At 47.7% G+C, this 23,806-nt stretch overlaps 1 protein-coding gene and 1 long non-coding RNA gene across 4 annotated transcripts in view; one reads left to right on the forward strand and one right to left on the reverse strand.

Annotated features, from left to right (window-relative positions):
• The window catches only part of LOC149746865 (uncharacterized), a 35,335-nt gene that overhangs the window by 10,623 nt on the left and 906 nt on the right, over positions 1-23,806 (reverse strand). For 2 of the 3 annotated variants that reach the window (XR_016388707.1, XR_016388705.1), the window contains exon 2: positions 1,500-23,693. This is a non-coding gene — a long non-coding RNA (uncharacterized LOC149746865). Of the gene's footprint in view, positions 1-1,499; positions 23,717-23,806 lie in introns of all 3 variants that reach the window. The other variant, XR_016388706.1, reaches the window with a different exon arrangement.
• Positions 5,006-12,097, forward strand: ARL11 (ARF like GTPase 11). Its single transcript, XM_022574812.2, has 2 exons — positions 5,006-5,151; positions 5,942-12,097. Exon 2 carries the CDS (start codon positions 5,960-5,962, stop codon positions 6,506-6,508), a length of 549 nt encoding a protein of 182 aa, XP_022430520.1. The 5' UTR covers positions 5,006-5,151; positions 5,942-5,959; the 3' UTR covers positions 6,509-12,097.

Below are 23,806 nucleotides of genomic sequence, written 5' to 3' on the forward strand. Positions count from 1 at the left end.
ATTTGCAGAATAAATATTTCTTGTAGAATGTTTCCTATTGATTCACCCTCTGTTAGGAGAGCCTCATGTGTAGTTAAAGTACTAGAAAAGCATAGGCAGACAGAGTTCTGTGTTCTGGGAAGATCTGTGGAGGGCAATATATCAGCAATATCCCATGAAACCAATTGCCTAGGAAAAGCATGGAAAGGCACAGAGCTATCACAGATATATCTCTTTAAAAGGTATATGAAAAAATAAAATAAAAATATTTATATATTATAAATATCTTTGCAATTAGTGTCTACTGTACCTTATGCCTGATTTAGATCTTCATACACAAAAATTCCCACCCACGATGAATGTGGAGTTTTAGGGTGGTTGACTTGCTCCTGCACCTGTCCCCTGTGCAATACTGAGCATATGGTGGGACACTGTTCTGCTCCAAGGGGGCCCATAGGACACTAGAAGCCAGAATCCATGAGGGTGAGACTGCACACTGCCTTGAAGGAACAGACTTCACTGATCAGACAGCAAGAAGCTGTACCCTCTGGCTGTCACCATCTATGACTTCCGATGTGGGGTCCCCCATTGTCATTCCACCTGGCTCCCCCATGACTGGTCCTCACTCATCCTTTCCTCTATCCAACTATCTCCTCCTATGGGAGGGGCCCCAAACAGCAACTCACCTTTTGTTTTACATAACACATATTTTACAATGTCCAATATTTTAAAATCAAGAAATGAAAATCAGAAATGATAGAATCTACCTGCCCACATGGTCTTGAAAGAAAATCAATATAATGCTTTAACTAAAAGATAAGGAATAAATAAAAGGAAGGTAAATGTAGTAAGAGAATCTCTGTTTCCATCATAAGTGCTCAGGAATTTGAAATCTCTGGGGCATTCGAAAGCTGAATTCAAATTCAAGAAACGTTCTTTCTTGTGCAGAATTATCCTGGGCACTGTAGCACGTCTAGCATCTCTGGTCCCCACGCACTGAATGCCAGCAGTGTGCACTCACCAAACTTTCCAAGTGCTGCCACTGGGAGTCACTGGTCTCAGTTTATCCGTCGACCTTGTGCTCTCTGCCCACTTTCTCCAAGCCTGGGGAAAGCCTACCCATGGCCATACCTACCTGTAACCAGGTTCCCATAAACACACTGCACCTGTGGTAACCACCCCAAATTCAGATACACTGCTTAGGGCTCCACGGGAGTGCCTAATAAAGGATAGTCACAGATGGAGTTAAATGTCTGAGAGAATTTCCACTTTTAGCATGGTTGGAGTGTTGATTCCCACCACAATACCCCACTGGGGTATTTCACACGCCCCTCACATCACCCACTGGGGGTGGGGCTGCTGGCTGCAACCCCTCCCTGCCTCTCCCACTGACCCTTGACAGAGCCCATGCCTAAGAAAGTGATTAAGAGAAGATTTACTCAAGAGATTAAACGCCTCAGAGTATGTTACCATTTGGGGAAAGAAGGAAAGGAAAACCATGAAAAACTAATGCATCATACCTGCTTACATGTGCACAGACTGTCTCCGGGAAAATATCTAAGAAGTCGATGATGTGGGTTTCTTTTCCCAGGAAAGCACCTGCATGGCAGGAGGACAGGGGTGAGAGGGAAACTTCCTTGACACTCGACCCTTTTGTACCTTTTGAATTTTGTATGGAGAGCTTGAAAATATAAATGAATAAAACCTGATCTTCGGGGCTTCCCCGGTGGCGCAGTGGTTGGGAGTCCGCCTGCCGATGCACGGGACATGGGTTCGTGCCCCAGTCCGGGAGTATCCCACATGCCGCGGAGCGGCTGGGCCCGTGAGCCATGGCCGCTGAGCCTGCGCGTCTGGAGCCTGTGCTCCGCAACGGAAGAGGCCACAGCGGTGTGAGGCCCGCGTACCGCAAAAAAAACCCACACAAACTCCCCCCCAAAACAAAAAAAACCCACGTGATCTTCGAAAAATGCAGTCCTTGGAAACCAGTTACTTACTTGGGTATTGCCAAGTTGAGAAAGTGAGAGACTAGAGAAAGATGAGGCTGTAACAGACAGACAGAAAGCCAGGAAAAGGACGGCTGAAGGAGGAATTTGTCATGCAGCCCAGGAAAAGGACGGCTGGAAGGAGGAATTTGTCAGCGTTTCTCCAGCACTTTCCAGGGGAACAAAGCTCTGATTCTAGCACTTTCTCCCTTTCAACCTAACTGTAGAGAGGAGAAAAGAAAGCCGTCACCAGGCTCTGTTCCATGATAAACAGTCCCTTAAAATCCACCAACTTTCCATTGTTCCCAAACAGCCTGTTGGGACGCAGCTTCCACGGTTGATGTACTCACCTGTGCATCCGCCACGTCTCCCCTCCTCCCACACCTTCTCCAGGTGTGCTGCATGGAAAACTGGTCCCTGACCTTGGGCCGAATAGATCCCATTGGAAATGTAAGAAATAGCATTCTGGCCTATAAATCATTTCTTTGTGAGTGCAGAGAGTATGCCTTGATCCTCCGGGCCTGAATATCTGCCCAAGAATTGGCAAAAAATAGATTTCTAAACTTGTTCTCTGAACCATGGGGCGCTATCCAGTGGCCATCATGGGAAGTCCTAAGTTCTAGGGACAGTATAGGTGGGGCCCAAGACCCTTGTCTCTCCTGGTATCAGTGAGCCCAGCAGAGACACCCGTCTTTATTATAGTTCTAGAAGCTGCAGTCACAGGCTTACAGAGCTGCATGTCCCTCTCCAACCACGCCTCTGCTTTTGATGGCTCCCCTTTCCTTATTTCACAGTACTAACCTGGGACTAGGTCCCTGATGTGAGTAATTAGTGATGTGCCTTAATTTATGTAATCCTCCCAATAACCCTTCAAGTTAGGTACCATAGTATTATCATCATCTCCATTTTACAGATAAAGAAACGGAGGCACAGAGAAATTCAGGAACATGCATGAGGTGACACAGCAAATAAGTAGTGGAGACCAAGTGTGCCCCCAGATGGTCCCAAACCAAAACCCACTCTGTTACCTTCTGCTCTTCATTGCCTCCCAGGTCAGCGGCCCTTCTATCAGCAGCCCTTCTATACCTCCCCACACGAGGGCGTCCAGTGAAAAGCTTTCCTCCTTGCTGAGCCAAAGGGATGGGGTTGGAATGTACAGGGGTAATTCGGGCCACACGGCCTCCGGGTAAAACTAGAGCCCCATTCAACGTAATCGTAATCGCTGTTTCCTTGCTTCTCACCTTCTCCAGCTTATAGGGACCTTAGCCCTCAGGAAAGGCTCCTTTATTTCCAGGGGAGACTGGTCAGTGCTCAGGGGTCCTCCCCCTGAATGCCTGTCTAGACCCTAGAGGGCGATGTTTCTCTAAGAGCCTGACTGTCAGTACCAAAGCTGGGCTTCCAGATGGCATGCATGCTGGCCCTGGGGCCCCAGGCTTCCCTGGCATCCTCAGGGCAGGAGGCAGGGGGAGTGCCTCTCCCTTCACTGTGTCACCTGGGGGCACTTAGCACCCAAGCAGCCTGGTATGGTGCCTCTGAGCCCCTCAAGTCAATGGCTTCTTCAGTCTGCCAGACTCCCTTCTCCCCTGGGCTCAGACAAGGGGAACCAGGGCCAGAGTAGCATCCCTGGCCCCTCAGCCCCCATGCACACCTTATCCTTAGCCTGCTATATCCTTATCCTCTGCCGGTCCCAATCCTCCTACAAAGTCCTGGCAGATTCCTTGCAGGATTCCCACTGATTTGTCAGCCAGGCCTGGACAGGGCTGGGTCACGGCTTCATCTAACTGCCCAGCACATGCGTGAGATGGACAAGCCCCCCTCCAGACAGTCCTTTACCACTTTGAGACTGTGCACTTCCTTATAAAATCCAGTTTTAGCAAGAACCCTGCTAAGTCTGTTTAATGAGAATTTCCACCCTTGATATCTGACCAGGTTCCTCATTCTCCACCAACCCCCAGGTAATGTCTGATCACCCTGGCCTGTCTTTAGTGATGACTCTGTTAGGTCAGTTTAGCCAGAACCCCCCTTTCCGATGATGTCTCTTACTAATTTTCCATCCACTGACACCACAGCCCTAGGCTCCTTGGCTATAAATCAACAGGACACAGTGGTGCCCGGGTTTCTGATTTTTTCCCAATCGCTTCCTCCTATTAAAATATAGCAGCCTAATGACAACCGTTACAATAAGGTGTTTGCCATTTGCAAAGCACTTTCTCCATGAGTAACACGACATGATGAAAGAGAAAGAGACGAATTATAAATCTCAGCAAGACCATGAGCAAATAATGTATCCTGTCTGAGCCTGTTTCTTCGTTGGTAAGATGAGAGAATCACACGCCCCAACCTGGTTCTTGACATTGTAATGAAAGAATGTGCCAGAAAGGAGAACTGTCATTGGTTACGAGAACCAAATCACTGGAGCTCCAGATGCATATCAGAATCTGCTACAGAAACAAGGGCTTCTGACTGGCCAACTTTTTGAAAATTCTATTTTCTGAAGGCATCATTTTTACTGGGAGAAACATAATTACACTGTTCAAGAAAAAAATTTAAGCAATGAGCTTAATCACGCATAGTTCTACCCATTAACACAACTTTTTGATTTTTATGGTTTACCTTCAGTATATATATATATATATATATATATATACCTATTTTGGTTTACCTTCAACATTTAAACCTATTTTTTAAGCATGTTTTAATCCTACTTAGGCAGTTTTTAAGCACATATGGTTCCAAGCAAATGAAAGAATCTCCAGGCACCAGAAACACACTGAGGCATGAGCTGAAGGAAGAGGTCTGATTCTCAGATTTCTCCACCGAGGGGATCCCAGGATTGTGAGAGGAAGAGCAGGAGATCAGCGGACCACGGCACGGTGCTGACCTGGGTGCCCTCCCTCCTGCATATGGAGTCTGAACGGCCAAGAACCGGGGAGTCGGCTCTGGGCCTGGCTGGGGGCATCTTTGTGGCACATCCTCAGCAGGACTGCTCTGCTCAGGGAGCCCCGGGGTGAGGGCGGGGCTGCGGAGCCTGTGCCCCGCCCCCAAGCATCTGGGGAAAGGAAGCACAAAAAGGGAGAACCGGCCACAGTCACTGTGCTCGTTTCCCATCTCGCTCTCAGGACTGAGCGCAGCTGCAGGTGGAAGACCACCACAGAGGGGGAGCTTTCGGCCGCAGCCTAATAACACTGAGGTAACTTTAATTTCACTCTTCTACCCCTGGCATGAGGAATGAACAGAGGCTATCTTATTTTCCTCCAGGGGCAGCTGAAATATACTCCCCTGGGTGTGAGATGTCCCTCCCCCTGTTCCAGCTAAGTTTTCCCTGGACTAAGGTGGGAACAGGTCTTAGTCTTAAGATTTGAGATTCTTGAAAAACCTGTGTAATGTCCTGGAGGTAATTTACCTTGGTAAGACACTGGAGGAAACCACTTTGCTCTGAGCCGTACATGTGTCCAAGGTCAACAGTATTTATAAATAGCCACTGTTTACAGGATGCGGCCTGGTCCTGTGGGGGGCGGGGGCCAAAGGAAGCAGAAGTTACCGTGAGCCGACTGCCCTCCTCCATCAGTGCACTGACCCCAAGATAGCTTCCCCTTCGGGGTTTAGGCTTACAGGAGGAAAACAGAGGCTAGAAGCCACAGACCTGCAAGAATTGAAACATCTTTCAGTTTGTCTAACTGGAACTTCGTTGTGCCTCCTTGCTTTAACTACCAAGGAATGTGAGCCCACATTCCGTGTCTTTTAGGGGGAGGCCCTGCCCTCTTCTCTGCAGCGGGCACCCCCCAGAGATAGGTCAGCGGATGCTGACTCACACACCCCTACTTCCCTGCCCTTTCGAAGCCCAGGCCTTTGTTTGAAATATGACACTGTAAAGATACTTTCCTACTTGGGCGTAGAAGCTCCTCTCCCACGTGCCCGCAAGGATTTGTGTTTCTTCTGAAAAGAATGGCTGATGTGTGCACCCGGCCTTTCTCCCCTAGGGTCTGGCAGTGGCCCCCATGGGGTCTGTGAACTCCCGAGGTCACAAGGCAGAAGCCCGGGTGGTGATGATAGGCCTGGACTTGGCCGGCAAGACCACGCTCCTGTACAAACTGAAGGGCGACCAGCGGGTGGAGACCCTGCCCACCGTGGGTTTCAACGTGGAGCCTCTTGAAGCCCCTGGGCACGTGCCTCTGACCCTCTGGGATGTCGGGGGGCAGAGCCAGCTCAGGGCCAGCTGGAAGGACTACCTGGAGGGCACGGACGTCCTCATTTTCGTGCTGGACAGCACAGACGAAGCCCGCTTGCCCGAGGCAGAGGCTGAGCTCACCGAGGCCCTGGCCGACCCCCACCTGGCCAGCGTGCCCCTCCTGGTGCTGGCCAACAAGCAGGAGGCACCCCACGCCCTGCCGCTGCCTGAGATCAGAGACAGGCTGGGCTTGCAGAGGTTCCAGGGGCACTGCTGGGAGCTGCAGGGCTGCAGCGCCCTCACCGGAGAGGGGCTGCCCGAGGCCCTGGAGAGCCTGAGGCGCCTCCTGAAATCCAGCAACCACTGTAACTCCAGGTGAGCGCAGGGGGCAGGCTGTGGGGAGAGCCAGAGGCCTTGACCAGGGCAGAGCAGCCTGTCTTCTTCGCTCATGTGGATCGGAAGACCAGCTAATCCTGGAGAATCTCAAATTCAGTTTCTCAAACAAGGAATCCCCCTGCGCTCGGACAGCATATTTTCCTCTTGGGACTTATTGTCACCGGTGTTTGTGTTGAAAATCAACTATTCTTTGAATAATGATACTCTGAGGGAAAAAACAAACCTCAGCATACTTCGTTTAGTAACTCATTACCACGTTTGAACTAAGCAATTGTAATAACAGAAAAAGTGGTTGCAGAATAATTAAGACCTAAATTCACAGAGGGAAAGAGATTTCAAAATCAAATCAGAATATCACCTGGACATGGGCATGATCTTATGAGTGATCTTCCCCGGTAGCCCCTGGGTATGTGCCACCATCACTCTGAGGGCAAGGAGTCAGGGCCAGCAGGATGGAGTCTGCTTCTGCAGGATCTTGGGTTTAGAAGTTCAATGGGGCGCTCAGCCCTGGGCAGAGGCCGGGAGTTCAGGCCTCCCAAAATTGATCCTCTTCTTTGACCCTGATTAACCCTTCTCCAACTTTTTGTTATCCTGTACTGGTCTTTCTCTAAAACCCTTCAGTGTTTTCTTTCTGTTTTCCTTCTCTTTCTCTCTCCTTCAAGCACACAGGTTTCCTTGAAGATCAGATTAATCAATGATTTCATTCATTTATTTATTCACTTTATCAAAAAATATGCCAAGTATTGAATCTGTAGCAAAAGGCAATGAGCTTTAGATATGAAGCTGGACCTCCAGATGGCAGGTGTGAATTTTGAAGATATGTATAACAGCAATGCACCTCTCACTATTAATAGTGAAAGAGAAAGCCGAAGCGTTTTCAGGTGATGTTACCTAAGATCCATGAAGCTCCTGAAATTATCTGCAAAATGTTATGCTTTGGGCCATTTTCCTAGGGAAGAAGATCCATAACTTTTGTCAGACTTTCAAAGGTACCTGTGTCTCCCTAAGATAAGAATCACTGATCTGGTCTTATACCTCATTCCACCCAGGAATACTTTCTATACTTTTTAATGGCAAGTAACTTCCATTTGGTACCTATTCTCGTGTTAAACAGCTCTAAATTTGGATATTCCTTCCCATCCTGGGCTACCATCAGCCTCCTTAGAACTCCTGATGGTGGTTCTGCCCTCTCTGGAGTGACACAATCACTCCAACATCTGAGAGGTCCCTCTACCGAAAGTCTCCCCTTCTAACATCAAGTTAGGTGTGCCTAGTTCTTTCCACCACGTGTCAATCAATGTGTTTCAAGACTTCCTATGTTAGACACAGAAAAGGGCAAAGATGCAAAGACAAAGCAGACTCCAGCCTCATGGTCCTCTAGATGGGGAAGCAGGAGGACATGACTCCCATAAAAAAGGAGAGGTTGGGCTTCCCTGGTGGCGCAGTGGTTGAGAGTCCGCCTGCCGATGCAGGGTATGGGGGTTCATGCCCCGGTCCAGGAAGATCCCATATGCCGCGGAGTGGCTGGGCCCATGAGCCATGGCCGCTGAGCTTGCGCGTCCGGAGCCTCTGCTCCGCAACGGGAGGGGCCACAACAGTGAGAGGCCCGCGTACCGCAGAAAAAAAAAGAAAAAAGGAGAGGTTGAGAGTTTACTGTTTACTGATCACGTACTGGGGCTGGTTCCGTGCTCAGTGCTCTACAGAGATTATCTCTAATTCTCCCAACTCTGCAAAGTAGGGATCATTCCCATTTTATATAATTAGACACTGAGGCTCAGAGAGGTTGTGACTTGCCTGAGGCACTGCTCTTAAGTGACATTTCTGGAATTCGAAACCAGATATTCTAGCCCTGATGATGCCTGCATTTTTCCACGACATCATGCTTCTAGAAGGTTGAAGCCAAGGTTGACCTTCAGTAGGCAGATGAGATGGGAGAGCAGCCTAGTCAGAGGGAAGAGACTGCTTGGAGGCATTAGGGAGAGTGTAGGAAGGACAAACAAACCAGAAAGGCTGAAACACAAGGTTGGGGTGAGGGGTGGGATGTATTATAACAGGAAACAAAACTGGAAAGAAAGTTTAGCTCCAAATTAAGGAAGGCTTAGACTTTCATAATCAGGAGTTTGTCTCAGAGAAGTGAAACCATCTGGCTTCCATTTAAGAGGCTAATTTAGTGGCAGTGTGGAGGTGAAATAAAGAGAAGGGGGGACGCTGGGGACGGAAAAGTGGACAGCCCAGCTAGATGCCCATCATGGTCACAGAGGAGAGGAGAGGGAGGCAAGGACATTGAGAGCCATTATTAAAACCAAAGGCTGAGACAGGAAGAACTTGAAGGTGCTCAAGGTTTTGAGTCTGTGTGGCAGGTGGGATTGGAATGAACTGAGAAGGTGGACACAGGAGGGGCAGGTTGGGAAGGGGCTAGAACCTCTGAACCCTGCTTTTGGAATGCTGGGTCTGAATGTGTTTATAGCTCTTTTCAGACTGTTCCGTTATCTGCAGAGTTTGAGGCACTGAGGACCCTCTGGAGGCATCCGCTGGTTTCTGCTCATGGAGACTCATTTCCTCACATGATCTGTCATTTTTTATTGTGAGCTCATCTTCAGTAGGATTTGTTTATCCTGTGTGACTCCCGTGTGCTCTGGGTTATGACAGTTTTTACACAGAGTGGTTTCCCATTAGCGTCTACCAGGATCCTGGAGGTTTCAATTGGTTTAGACCAAATATTATGTTAGTTTCTCTGTTTGGGGCTCACGGACCTCACAGGTAGTAGGAATTTGAACTCTGTGCTCATTCATGGCACAGGCCCCAGGGATTCGGTTTCTGACAGGCAACTGTTTTTCTTTGCACTCCCAAGATAGACCGTTTGCTTTGGCATGGCTGGCTGAGCTGGCGGGCAGAATTTTCCAATCCCCTTTTAAGAAAGGGGTGCTACTTCAATGCTCTTGCTTTTCTGCTGAGCTCAGATCAAAATTTTCTCTCCTCCAAGCAAGAGTGAGGCCACATCTCCTGTTCCTGTACAGGTGCTATGACCGCAGCCTGGTCCCTCGAGCCTAAATTGGGCTCCTCTAAGATCCCCCTGGACTCTAGGCTTCACTCAACTGCTTCAGCTGTGCTTTCCCTCTTCAACCGGTTTCTGCCACTTGAGGACTTCCTTTTTTTTTTTTTTTTTTTTTGCTCAAGGGCAGCCTACATTAAAACAACTATTTTTGATTATAGTTTACCCAACACTTATGACTCCATAGTGGAAAAGGGTCCATCTGCCATGTCACTAGGTGTCTGCCAGGGTCCCTGGGAAAGGCTGAGCCCACAGAGGTGGCCAGAGAGAGCAGACACAGGGCCCAGAGCCAGTGCCGGGGAGGAGGTGAGGATGCTCCATGGCACACAGGCAGTGGCCTGGCTTTGCCCTCTCCAGGTCTTTCATCCTTCCTTCTCCCATTCCAGTAATGTTGGCTCTGGAAGGAGGGTGAAATCCCATCCTCTTTCAGAAACTTCCCTGAAGACCATGGGGTAGCTGGCCTTGCCTGCCGGGAGCAAGAGTGGCAACGGGACAAAGCTGGCCCGTAGGACTGGGAATTCCACTCCCATGGCCACTGCCAACTGAAGGGGAGGGCAGTCAGGGGCCAGTAGGGTAGCCTCAGCCCTTGCCTCCCCACCCAAGGCAAGCCAGAGCCCGCCAGGGACATGGTGGGGGCAGACGGAGGGGCTTCCCTCCTGCTCTTCTGCTCAGAGAGAAACATACACATATGTACATATACAGGTACTTATATCACAGAGATACAGCATAGGGAAGCTTAGGAAGAAACAAATCATGCCTTCTGTTTTGTTTTTTAAAAGGTGCTCTCCTTATGAGAGGGGTATTTTGCGTGTTCCAATTCACCCACACCTTTCAGGTCCATCAGCCTCCCGTTAACCCACGAGCGGGAGTGAGGAGGTGCATGAGCAGCTGTGGCTGAAAAGCACGAATCTATTTCCTCCTTATATATAAAGGAATCCGGTTTTCTTCTCTGCAAAAACTGTATAGAGTGAGATTTGTTCCACGTTGGAGAGCTGATTACCCCTTTGAATATGGGTTGAGTTCCTCCCTTTCTGACTCATTGATTCTGAAGATGTTTCTCCTTCCCCTCTTGGATAGAAGCAATCCTTTGGTGAAAGTAAGAACTGCAGGAGTTGGGGTTTAGTTTGGTCCTGCTGAGTTTTGGGTTTCAGCTGTCCATCCTCACAGATTTCCACACTCATCTCCTCCCACTGGGGCTGGGGGAAGCTGTGTTCTTTAAAGTGGGCTAGGCCCCCATCCTCAGCACGTGGTGAGCTGGGACCTTGCCTTCCTTCTCGTTCTCCAGGTTTTTTTTTTAACTAATTAATTATTTTTGGCTGCATTGGGTCTTCGTTGCTGCGTGCGGGCTTTCTCTAGTTGCGGCGAGCGGGGGGCTGCTCTTCATTGCAGAGCGTGGGCTTCTCATTGCAGTGGCTTCTCTTGTCGCGGAGCACAGGCTCTAGGCGTGCACGGGCTTCAGTAGTTGTGGCACATGGGCGCAGTAGCTGTGGCTCCCAGGCTCTAGAGCACAGGCTCAGTAGTTGTGGTGCATGGGCTTAGTTGCTCCGCGGCATGTGGGATCTTCCCGGACCAGGGATCAAACCCATGTCCCCAGCACTGGCAGGCGGATTCTTAACCACTGCACCACCAGGGAAGTGTCCGTCCTCCAGGCAGATTTTAGAATGCACGACACCTCAAGTGTCCTGGCTGCAACCTCAGGTGGTACGGTGAGGTCACCTCACAAAAGACTCGTACTTTCCCCAGAACCCACCTGATGCAACTCAACACCAGCGGGGTACTGCTCCCTTCCAGAAGCCCCAGCCCCGAAGATGGACAGAAGCAAGGCAGTCGAGCAATGAGATTGTCCAGGCTGTGCCTCTTGCCGCAGAGCCTGGGTCAAGGTGGGAGAGTCCCTGAGTGAGCGGGAGGTGGGGATCCCATTCCTGCCATTTCTTGGGCCTGAAAGGGCAAATACAGATGAAAAATAAGAGGCTTAGCTCTCCCTGTTGAAAATAAGGGAAGATGCTTCTCCTTCCTCCCTCTTTTTAGAGCATTCACTTGAGAAAACTGGTAACTCTAAGTTCTTTTCTCTGTCTCTTTGAAAGGTATGTAAAGTTTTTAAAAAGCTAACTCAGACTCCTGCCAGCTTTAGGACTGTCTTTCTCAAGGACCAGGGAGCCATCCCTTTGAAATGCCATCATCAAGGGGGATAGGGCCCCTCTCCCATCTCTGTGGGAGGGTGGGAGCCTTGCTCCTTGTTGCAAAACTACCTCCTGTCATAAAGATAGGAGAAGCTGGTTTTTCTTTAGGTTAAAGCCAATTAGGTAACACAGATGGTGACCCCAATTACCAGGCAAATCCAGGATGAACTTGGTGTGAGGACTGGTTATTATTGTGTAGGTAAGGGCCTGTGTCTGCCTGCCTGTACAAAAGGCTGAGATTCCTCTCTGTCTCTGCAGTCTCTTAGCTGATTGCCTGTGATGCACATCGCATTCTGGTGTGATGCTTATTCAATAATAAAACTGTTTTCTTTCTCTCCTACCTTTGTGGAGAAGGTTTGCTGGGTTGGCAGATTTGTTTTTAATTCTCTTTTCCTAACAGATCCCATTGGCCTGGCTCTGTGAGCTCCTGATTGCACCCATGATTAGTAACAAGACATGGGTGAAGAGTAATCACCCCGAATGCCTCCTAGAAGGTTTTGGAGGGCACTTAATTAGGAATGATACCCGTGGCACTCCTCTCCCACAGGATTATGGAAACCTGTGATCAGAATCCTGTGACTGCCTCTGAACTCACCGAGAGAAGCATTTCTCGGTGCACTGAAGTGTTACCCCTGTATTCCCTTTCCACGCGTCTCGTAAAAGCAGTGGCTCAGGAAAAACAAAATAATTTTAGAAAGGAAAAAAGGAGTCTTTTATTGTTACCTCATTGTCTTGATTTCCACTCCTCTGATATATTCACCCCCAAGGAAATTTGGCTATGGAAAAGTATTTAAAAATTTTCCATGAGAAATGGTATTGTTCTGCCTCAGATTTCAAGCTAAAAACCTAATAATGAATCCTTCTCCCTCACCCTGGTCCCCTCCAGCAACCTGGGACCCATGGGCATTTTTGCAGCTTACTTCAAGCATGAAATTACAAACCTAAACTAATTAATTCTCATAAAAGCACTTCCAATTCTTCCAAAAAAAGGAGGCAACATTATTAAAAATTATCTCCGGATTATGAACATGACACCATATCATTTTGCAATTTTTATTCTACCTATTTTTGTATTCCACAAACTTCAATTTCGTATGGCACCAAGCATTGGCTTAGCCTGGAGGAGAAATATAAAGGATTCAGAGAAACATATATAAGGATTTTCAGGGTTATGAAAATTCTTCCATGAGAGAATTGCTACCAAGATGGAGATGCAACCCCATCCTCTGCTCAAGTTGGTGCTGTCTAAACGCGCTTGGCTTGTGCCCACTGGCTTCGAGTCTGGCCTTGAAGTCAGTCAGAACGGACTAGAACAGGAACTCTATAACTCACCAACTGGGCAAATTATTTAACCCAACTACGCCCCAGCCACCTCATCTACAGAATGGGAGTGATAATAGGGGGCACCTCGCAAAGTTCTTATGAGAATTCAGCGAGATAATGTGTTCATCAAGGCAGCTTGTATCTCTTGAGCACCTACTATGTGCTAAACACTGAGCAATGTGCAAGAGCTATAAGGATGGAGGAGATACAGGCACTGTCCCTGCCCTCGACATACAGTCTAGCTTTCAATAAGGGACAGCGGTTAATATTGTCACACTGAAGCACGCTACAAATGCAAATGAAGCAGAGTTCTGGGGGCCCAGGCTTTTCTTGCAGATCCCTCTCCCACCCTCAGAATTCTCCAGACTCAGACTTGTTCTGGGGTGAAGAGGGGGCCAAGGCTGGTGGAAGGGTACAGGGGTTAGGGGTGCAGAGCCCTAGACTGCTCTTCTGATGTCTGAACTCTGGACACTTAGCCTCTACCCTCTTCCCTACCACTTCTATTTAACATCCCCATTCTAGAGCTTCTCCCCTGTCCTTCCCACGCCAAAGCACGTTTAATTCGAGTAGCCAAAGCCCAGAATTAGTATCTCTTCCACGCACTTTAAATGCACCCTCCCCTTGCAAAGGCTGGTGGACTGAATAGACAGACGAATGATTTGAGAAGATGGGGGGTTGAATCCCACCCTCAATTCTATTCCTCTCTGAAATTCAACAGTTACAGATTCATCCCTTGGACTTCGGTTTTTCAAAGAAAATATCCCTAGAAGAAAGGTAGCTGGGATAGTTATTGGCATTGTAATGTGAATGAATTGTCAGGGTCTTTTCAGAAGAGGTTGTGTAAAGGAAGCAAAGCTAAATGTTGAGAACGGCTGAAAGAAGTATAGGAGGTGGGGGAACTTCCCTAGAGGTCCAGTTGTTAAGACTCTGCGCTCCCAATGCAGGGGGCATGGGTTCCATCCCTGATGAGGGAAATGAGATCCCACATGCCTTGTGATGCAGCTAAAAGAAACAAAAGTGTGGTCGCGGAGCCGGGGGCTGCCAAAAAGGAAAGAACCAGACTTCACGATTGCCTGAGGCTGGGATGAACGTGGCCGCCCCCCTCACTGTACACACAGCAAGGACCTACTGTATGCAGAAAGCAGGCCCAGGAGGGAGGGTCTAGGTGTGTGGACCACCATCTTCTCAGGCACTTGGAAAAGGTGGCCTCGAGCCAGGGAGTGCGGAACTAGGGGGCTGGGCCAGGAGCAACCCTTTAGGCTGAGAGTGGGCAGAGAATCATCTGGCCTCTTCTTCCTCCCACCCTCTCATCTCAGTCCAGTGTCTCTATCAGCAGTTGCCTTCCCAGGGCACGGAATAGAGCAGGCAGGTCTGCAGAATGGATCTGGGGTCGGGAGGGGAATGGAAAATGGAAATAAGCGGCCCAAGCTCTTTATTACCGTTCAGTAGAAAGCGCTGAAGTCCAAGGGACGGCCAGCCAGAAGGCGGCTTCAGATTTAACTGGAGAAGCCACTCTCCCTCAAATGTATCCTACACTTCGAGTGGGGCTTCTGAGTTTAAAAGGGCAACGTCATGACCCAGACAGAAGAGGATCACAAAACTCCGTGGGCCTAATCCTACCTGGGGAGGAATTCTTTCTTTTAAACCAGCATTCCAGACTCTTCAAGCAAGTCATTCGCAAAGGTGCCCCCTTCTACCACTGTGAAGACAGGATCAAGTTCTCTAGGTCGACCTGGTGATCCCTAGGAATCAAGAGCTCTGGGTGGTGGGGCGAGAAGCCTGCCGGCTGTTTGGTGCTGACACAGTCATGGGCCACAGCTTCTTACACAAGCTTCAGGGTGGCTCCACCACAAACCCTTCCTTCCCCTTTGCCAGTGATGGTGACTCAGGAGATTCCGGAAAGGAGCTCATGGAACACTCAACCAGCAGGTTTATCCTGAGGTGCTTCTCAGCATTTTCTAGATAGAACATTAGGAGCTGGTTCCGATCTAAGAAGCCTGGCGTTCACTCCCCTGGCTCTGCCTGCAACACTCTGTGAGTTCAGGCTAGAATATGATGAATGTACTGAAGGGGGGCTTTAGGAGAGACAAAGAAAGAAAGAAAGCTGTTGAGACTTGTGGTTTAATGTGAAATGCACACATACATGTAACTCTACTAACTCCCCAAACCTGACTGGAGGGACAGTAAAGGGATTTTTTTAAAAAAGGCCAAACCCCACAAGGAAAAAGAAAGCCGAAGTGCATATAGCAGGCTTGAGATAGCACTAAAATTACAGAAGATACAAAGAGACCTCACAGATCAGAGAAAGTAGAAACCTAAGTTGGTGGGGGCTGGGAGGTGTGTGTGTGTGTGTGTGTGTGTGTGTGTGTGTGTGTGTTTAGTCAAAGGACTTAACTCTGTATCGGGCACTGGTCTAAATGTTGAAGGTGTGTTAGCTTACGTAATCCCCCAACAATGTGAAAGTTTGTAACCTGATTTTGCGGGTGAGGCACAGAGAAGTTAAATAACTTGTCCCAGGTCACACGGCAGAATGTGAACCTCTGCAGGGGTGTGGCCCACAAACCATGCTCTACACAGCCTCACCGTGATTAGCAAGCCCTTCTGACCCAAACCCCAGGGGATCTCAGGACTTGGGATATCAAGCAGCAACAAAGTGGGGCAGGAAACAGAACTGGTGGAAAGTCTGTATGAAGAGACATACTCTCAGGCTCCTTCCCCTATTTTACTCAGCCCAGGCGACTGCCCCTCTGCTCCCTGGTAGGATACCTTCAGTTTATTCTCTGGAGGCATTGCCCAGTTGAGGATGGGGTGAGACATCCATGAAAAAGTTCTGTCAAAGTCTGTGAACTGACTGGAGAGGCTGCCTGGACCCCTTCTCCATTCAGCTCGCAGGGGCTGGCCGTGAGGTTTACACACTGAGGCAGGCACTGGGAGCCCCTCTCCGGGAACTGACTGGCTGGAGAGAAGACACACAACACTGACATGTGAAGGTCTCTGGATGAAACAGTTGCCTCACCAGTTGAGGAGCCCTTCCTGCCCATGTACCACGACTCACACAAACTTCTAGCAGCTTTTTGGTATCTCCCTCCTTCCTCCACCTACATTTTTATCACGGAAAAATGTAAACATATAGAAAAATTGTAAAAATACTATAATGAACACCCATATACCCACCTCTTAAGTTCTACAATTGTTAATATTTTAACATATATGCTTTATCTTTAGATAAAGATCTTTATCTTTAGTATTTTCTGAACCATTTGAAAATGACTGCAGACATTATGATATTTCACCTCTACATATTTCAGTATCTCTATTCAAAGAATAAGGATCTTATATAACCCAAATGCATCACACCTAAGAAAATTTAAAATAGCTTCCAGGGCTTCCCTGGTGACACCTGCCGATGCAGGGGACATGGGTTCGTGCTCCAGTCAGGGAAGATCCCACATGCCGCGGAGCGGCTGGGCCCGTGAGCCATGACCGCTGAGCCTGTGCGTCCGGGGCCTGTGCTCCACAACGGGAGAGGCCACAACAGTGAGAGGCCCGCGTACCGCAAAAAAAAAAAAAAAAAAAAAAAAAAGCTTCCAAATATATTCTAATATTAAATCCATTTAAAATTCAAAATCCATTCAATCCATTCAAATTTCCCCCACTGTCCCTAGAATCTCATTGCATTCGGTTATTACGTCTTTTCATTCTCCTTCCTAGAACAGTCCTCTTTCCTTTTGTTTGCCCCACAATGTTGACTTTTTGAAGGGACCAGGCCATTAACTGAAGAAGTGTCTCACAGCTGATTTGTCTGATTGGGTCTTGTGTCATTGAACTTGTCCCCACATCTCTTGTAAATCCTGTCAAGTGGAAGTTAGATCTAAAGGTGTGATTAGATTCAGATCAGATGTTTTTGGTAAGACACATAGGTGACATTCTCTACTTCATGCTGCATCTCATCAGGAGACAACGTCTGCTTATCTCACTAGTGGGGAAGCAAAGCTCCACCTCTTGGTAAAGGCAGTGGCTGCTGGATCACTCCAACGTGAAGGGACCTTGGGTAATACCTGACACAGTGTGAATATCCTGCTCAACGCCTTGCAGGAACAGACAATAAAGGATGACAGGACATCTGAGAAAAAGTCTCCAACATAAGAGAGAGAGACAAAAACAAGCAGGAAAAAAACAACTCAGAGGAAAGAGTGATCACTGCAGGAAGCAAAAGAAAACTTCCCCCAAATGGCAAATCTCCTTAGAAATAAGGGAAAATATCACAGTCATGAAGCTAGATGGCTATAAAAAATATTTAGAAAGCAAGAAAGAGCTCTTGGAAATCTCCACTGAAAAATCTAGTACAAAGTTGGAAGATAAAGTAGAAACAAAAGTCTCCTAAAAAGTAGAATAAAAAGATTAAGGATGAAAAATTGGAAATTAAAACATAAGAAAACTAGAGGATTAGTCCAAAAGTTTTGCATCAGAATAATGGGTATCCCACAAAAAAAAAAAAAAAAGAGAGAAGGGAAAAGTAGAGGGGGTGAATTATCAGATAAATAAATAAAATATGAACATTTCCCCAAAACACATGAGTTTCCAGCTTGAAAGGGTCTATGGAGTACCCAATACAAATGCATGTTATAAAGATAAACAAAAAGCACAATATTGTAAAATTTCAGAACATCCTAAAAAAGAAAAATGGGTCACTATGAAAGGTCAAGAATGAGGCTACTATTAAACTTCTTAATAGTAATACTGAAATCCAAAGGATAACAGAGCAAAGCCTTCAAAATTCAGAGGGCAATTTGAACAATAAAATTGTACTATAACCTTCTAGAATAAAATAAACATCTATGAGTCCATTCTGATACAAGTAAATAAATGAATGACTAAGTACATGGAGGAGAAGGGACAGCTCTATCTTACAAAAGAATTTCATTAATAAATGTAAAAGAAATGAGAGAAATAGAAAATTATCATTAAGAACATTACAGTAATAATTGTAGGCAAGATTCACCAATGGCTGCTAAAATTTGTAGGTGAAAGTTTGAGGATAAACAAGATATTTGCATAGTCTTAAATGATGTCTACCAATATATTTACTCATTATAAAAGGAAAAATGGTAACGTGACAGTGAGAAGCCTGGCATAAACTGCTTAGCCAAGTGATCAGGATGAACACCCTGAGTAGTGCACAGCACCATCATGAACCCCGGATAGGATGCACTCAGATGGACACATCACCTCTGTGGTATTCTTGCCCCAAATCCATAACCTCAACTTAATCATGAGAAAATATCAGACAAATCCGAACTGAGGGACATTCTACAAAATAATTGACCAGTATTCTTCAAAATTGTTAAAGACAGACTGAGGATGTGTTCTAGATGTAGGAGACTAAGAAGATTCAGCAGCTAAATATAATGTGAGATCCTGGATTGGATCTTGGAAAAGTAAAACGACACTACTGGAAAAACTGGTGAGATCCAAAGTCTGTCACTTTGTTAACAGTAGTGTGGCAACGTTAATTACTTACTTGCTTTTTTTTTTTTTTTTTGGATGTTGTACCCTGAGAAGTGCATCAGAGTTAACTTCCTTTCTTTCCTTTTTTTTAGTTAATTTCTTAATTTTGATCACTGTACTATAGCTATGTAAGATGTTACCATTAGGGGAAGCTGGGTAAAGGCACTAGATAGAGCTCTGTAATGTTTTCGGAACTTTTCTGTAAGCCTAAAATTATTTCAAAATGAAAAGTTAGGGCTTCCCTGGTGGCACAGTGGTTGAGAGTCCGCCTGCCGATGCAGGGGACACGGGTTCGTGCCCTGGTCTGGGAGGATCCCACGTGCCGCAGAGCGACTGGGCCCGTGAGTCATGGCCGCTGAGCCTGCACGTCCGGAGCCTGTGCTCCACAACGGGAGAGGCCACAACAGTGGGGGCCCGCGTACCGCAAAACAAAATAAAAAAGAAAACCTAAAACATTCCGAGGAAAAATTATTTCCAACATAGAATTTTACACCCAATCTAGCTATCAATCATGAAGATAGAATAATGACATTTTCAGACAAACAAGAACACATGCTTCTTTTATCAGAAGGCTACTGGTAGTCATGCTCCCTCAAGAGAATAAACCAAAATGGACACCTGGGATGCAGGCAATGTGGAATTCGCCACCAGAGGGAAGCAAAGGAGTTTTCAGAACAACATTCCCAGAAGGATGTCTCAAACAAACCAAAAAACCCAATAGTTTACATTATCTGTTTGATTGTATCAGTGAAATTTTCAGTTTTGACAGTCTAGCGTTGTATTTTTTATTTATTATTTATTTTTGGCTGCGTTGGGTCTTTATTGCTGCGTGCGGGCTTTCTCTAGTTGTGGTGAGCGGGGGCTACTCTTCGTTGCGGTGCACTGGCTTCTCATTGCAGTAGCTTCTCTTGTTGCGGAGCACGGGCTTTAGGCACGCCGGCTTCAGTAGTTGTGGCACATGGGCTCAGTAGTTGTGGCTCGCGGGCTTAGTTCCTCCGCAGCATGTGGGATCTTCCCGGACTAGGGCTCGAACCTGTGTCCCCTGCACTGACAGGCGGATTCTTAACCACTGTGCCACCAGGGAAGTCCCTCTAGGGTTGTATTATTGATAAGTATGTAGAAAACCAAGCAAACAGACAAAAAAAAGAAAGAAAAAAGCTCCTAGGGAAACGAGAGTTGCACTTTTTGTAATCATAGTATACTAAATGGCTCAGTTGTGAAAATTTTTTACATAAGTCATAATAATGTAAATACTAAAATATTCATTTAACCAAAATATCTATATTGGGAAGATGCGAGGAAGGGAAATATATGTGTGTGGGTAGAGCATGGGGGAGAATGTAAGAGAGTTAAATTCTCATTTTCCAAGGTAGGAAGAGAATAGATTATGTCTAAGGTTGAAAAATCAAGAAACAGCGACACAAATTTGGAAAAAAAAAAATGTAGGGAAAAGATAAGAAGGCACAGCTAAAACAGTTGTTTCTGGGGAGAAGCAGTCAGGGCTTAGTAGGGATGAGCAGAAGACTGTTCTTTTCCATTATAAGCCTCTGTTTTTATTTCACTTCTTAAACTAGATACCTGTGTTATTTTTATAAAAATAAAAACTAGGGACTTACCACATTAGGCCACTATTGAGCCTGCGCTCTAAAGCCCACGAGCCACAACTACTGAAGCTCGCGCGCCTAGGGCCTGTGCTCTGCAACCAGAGAAGCCACCGCAATGAGAAGCCCACGCACCACAACGAGAGTAGCCCCCGCTCGCTAGAGAAAGCCCGTGCGCAGCAACGAAGACCCAACGCAGCCAAAAACAAATAAATTTTAAAAAATAAAATAAATAAAAACTACATTTTAAATAATAAATAAATAAGGCATGAGCAACCAGGACATCACGGGTAACCTTGCTTACCCAATGGTTAATTTAAGCGTATAAGCCCAACTAACTGTAGGCTCGAGTCAGGGTCTCAACCTTGCCTATTTGGTATTCCTTCCTGCTCTGATTTTGGGTAAAGCTGGTCTTCCCCTGGCTGGCCCCAGTTCTGACCTCCTCAGTGCTTTCCTTGGCATCTGTATGTCAGAGCATAACGGTTCGCACCCTTAGCCGTGGAAGGGCACTTTGGTGGCCGCACCACTCCTGCACTTCCGTTGCCTACTCTCTCCTCACTTGGGCTCCTGGGCTACCCACCCCCACCAGCACCTTAGTTGGACTGATGAGGATGGTCACCTGGTTCTCTGGTCACAGGGAGCCTGTGGGCTGTTTAACCTTCAGAAGTTTCCCCCGACTGCTAGGCTCCCTGTAGCATCTTTGTTGCAGCAGAACTCTGCTACCAGCAATTGGCAGAAGAAACCCTTTATCTCGTCCCTGTGTGCCACAGGTGAGCATGGTGGTATTACTGGCCCCAATTCTTCACTCCTTTCTCCATCCACACACTTGCTGTGGCTTCATCATGGATGGAATGTCCTTCTTTGTTGATACTGGGGTTGGCCATATGACTTTCTTTGCCAATGGGATGTCAGTAGACGGACACAAGCAGGGGTTTGAAAAGTGCTTGCACACTGGGGTTTACCCTCTTCTGCCTCTGCCATCAGAAGAACAAGCTTCAGCTAACCTGCTGTCTAAGGAGGACAGGGTGAGAGGCATGTAGAGCAAAACCACCGAGTGGTCCAGAGACCTGAAGTGAGTAGCAGAGCCACTGAGCCACTGCAGCCTTAGCAGAGTCGACCAGCTGAGCCCAGCCTGGATCAGTCAAATCCCGGATGACCCACAGAGCTCTGGAGACAAATGCTTATTGCTGCATATGCCACTGAGAAGATTTCTGTGGTTTTTTTCCCCCTCAGTGCTGGGTGACTAACACAGGCACTAAATGTTGGAAACCACCCATCTACAGTTTTATACCAAGATTTCACAGGTTTATAAAATAATGCTCAGGGGTGGTATCCCAAGGTCAAATCATAAAAAGAGCTTGAGTCTTTAATCATTTACGAGTTGAGGAAAAGAACTTTTAACCTCAGACAGGTGTGGTGGATGACAGAGATGTCCTACTTACTTAGCATATGCTTTGACACTTTTTACTGAAGACAGTCTAACATAAATGTGGCCACGCCGGGGGGATATGCACCCCTAGATGTTGAGGGTGAGCGTGCGGTGACAACGGCTACTTCTCAGTTATAAGTTGTGTGAAACTGCACATTAGACTTCTTAGATTCCTTAGTTTCCCAATTTCACATGCTCCCAGGAGGAGTCCCTGCCCACAGAACTCTCTCCCATCTTGGGGGTGTTTAGCTGATTCTAACTTAATGGGAATGTACTGATCAGATGCTATGCTGAGAGCAGGTTTCAGTAAAGAATGAGGAGCAGGCAATGGGTTCTAAAAGCCAGAGATCCCAGAATGGATTCAAAGCAGTGACTCCTGTAGCATGTTGACCAAAGCAGAGAGGAGGAAAACATCATAAAGCATAGGGGAAAATGCACCTTAGCTGGGCAGGGCCCCCTGGGATTTAATCTCACCCAGTCCTGTAACAAACCACCCTCGTCCTTACTGCAGTGTCTCCTCTGCTTGGAATGGGGCTGCCAGCTGGGAGAGACTCAACCGAAACTTGGGGGTCTGGGGATGTGAAGAGGAGGGAAACCAGGGATGAAGGACAGGTAGATTCAAGGACTCTGGTTGACATCTTGCTTGGATTTAAGATAAAAAATAGGGTAATACATTCTCAGAATGGCCAGGGTAGCCAGGGCTGAAGTCTTCCAAATCAGGACTGAGGCTGTGTGTGGGACGGGTTCACTTAATAAAAGGCTCCTCCCAGGCCCAGGGCGCTCTAAGCAGATGTGGGGAAGCATAGGCTGAGGAACCAGAAGGGAGGAAAGGAGGGAAAAGCAAGAAGATCGCTGCCCAAGGGGCTCCTGGCCTCGAGGTGAGCGGCACCTCTGGGTGTTGATGGGGGCAGGGACGGGGAAGATGGCTGTGGCATCTCTGGGAGGATTTGGAGACACAGGGGAATCCTCCCCCACCTGCTGCCGCATGATGGCTCAGCTACCAGGCCAACTGGGAGGTGGTAGAAAGCCAGGGCTGAGTGGGATTAGGAGTGGGGAGATGGGCCAGGCGGGGCTGACTCATGATGGGATGAGCTCAGGTCCGCTTTCAGGAGGGATCAGTGTCCGAGGAGGTGTCATCGGGGGTGGATGCAGCCACGAGTTAAGGCAGCTGACAGCTCTCACGGCTCTCAGCTCTCATGGCTGTGGCATGGTTTGTGCCCGTGCTTCCCAAGGTAGGATCTGTGAAACACTAGCTCTGAATGTTGCGAAGGGCTACTGGCCTGAGAAGAGGGTTCCATGGTCCAACAAGCTTGAGAAACGTGGGCTTAATGGAATTACACGGGTTTCTCCACTGTAGGACATCTCAGAGCCCTGAATACGATGATGGGAATAGGTGATCTCTAAAGCAAGGCAGGCGGGGGTATGGTATAGCACTTTTGATCATGACCACGGAACCCTTTCAACACAGAACGTCACTTCAGACTAGTGAACTACTGACGACGCTTTCTTACTGAATTACTGGAGCCGGAACCAACAGGAAAAAGACCTGGTTCCCACGTGTCACCTTCACCACCACCGCCAAGCCCCTCTCCACCAGTGAGGTCTACTTAGAGTTTCAGGGCCAACAGGCAAATAAACTGAGGTTCACGACAGATTCTATCCCCATGGCAAACTGGAGTGCTAACTACACAAAGCCATGGAGGCAGAGGTCCAGCTCTAAGGTACCTAGGCACCCAGTTGGGAGGCTGGGGCCCAGTGGGCCCACAGATCCATGGCAGCCCCACCCAAAACTAAGATCAGCCTGGCAGCAGCCCTATCCCCCAACTGGGGATAGACCTCGAGGCTCAGGCCTTGTCAGGCTTGGCTCTGGACATGGTGGGGGCAGCCGCGGAGAGGACAACCCCAGGGGTCCAGCTCAGCTGGTCTGGGGGAAATGCAGGAGTCGGCAACTCACAGTCGTAGTTGTTTCCAGCTCCCGCACCGCAGGAGGCTCTGTCACCTGTTTTCCCAGTTTCCTCTGGTCTCTCCTGGTGCTGACAATGTTCCATCCAGGTGCTGACGAAAATCCCTTTTCTCTGAAGCACAAGCAGAATGTTTCCTTAGAAAGGAAACAAAAAGATTCCGAGGACAAGGAATCACAAAAGCCCTGACGCCACCAAGTAACAGCAGCGGGAAAGTAACTGAAACT

This window comes from Delphinapterus leucas, chromosome 18 (assembly GCF_059928025.1).
Source record: "Delphinapterus leucas isolate spDelLeu-1000000601 "Yukka" chromosome 18, BTC_Dleu_Yukka2, whole genome shotgun sequence".
In the NCBI taxonomy this organism is placed as follows: Eukaryota; Metazoa; Chordata; class Mammalia; order Artiodactyla; family Monodontidae; genus Delphinapterus; species Delphinapterus leucas.

What these genes read in the sequence shown, in the direction of transcription:
- ARL11 (XM_022574812.2), top strand. Translation starts at nt 5,960, where the DNA reads ATGGGGTCTGTGAACTCCCGAGGTCACAAGGCAGAAGCCCGGGTGGTG.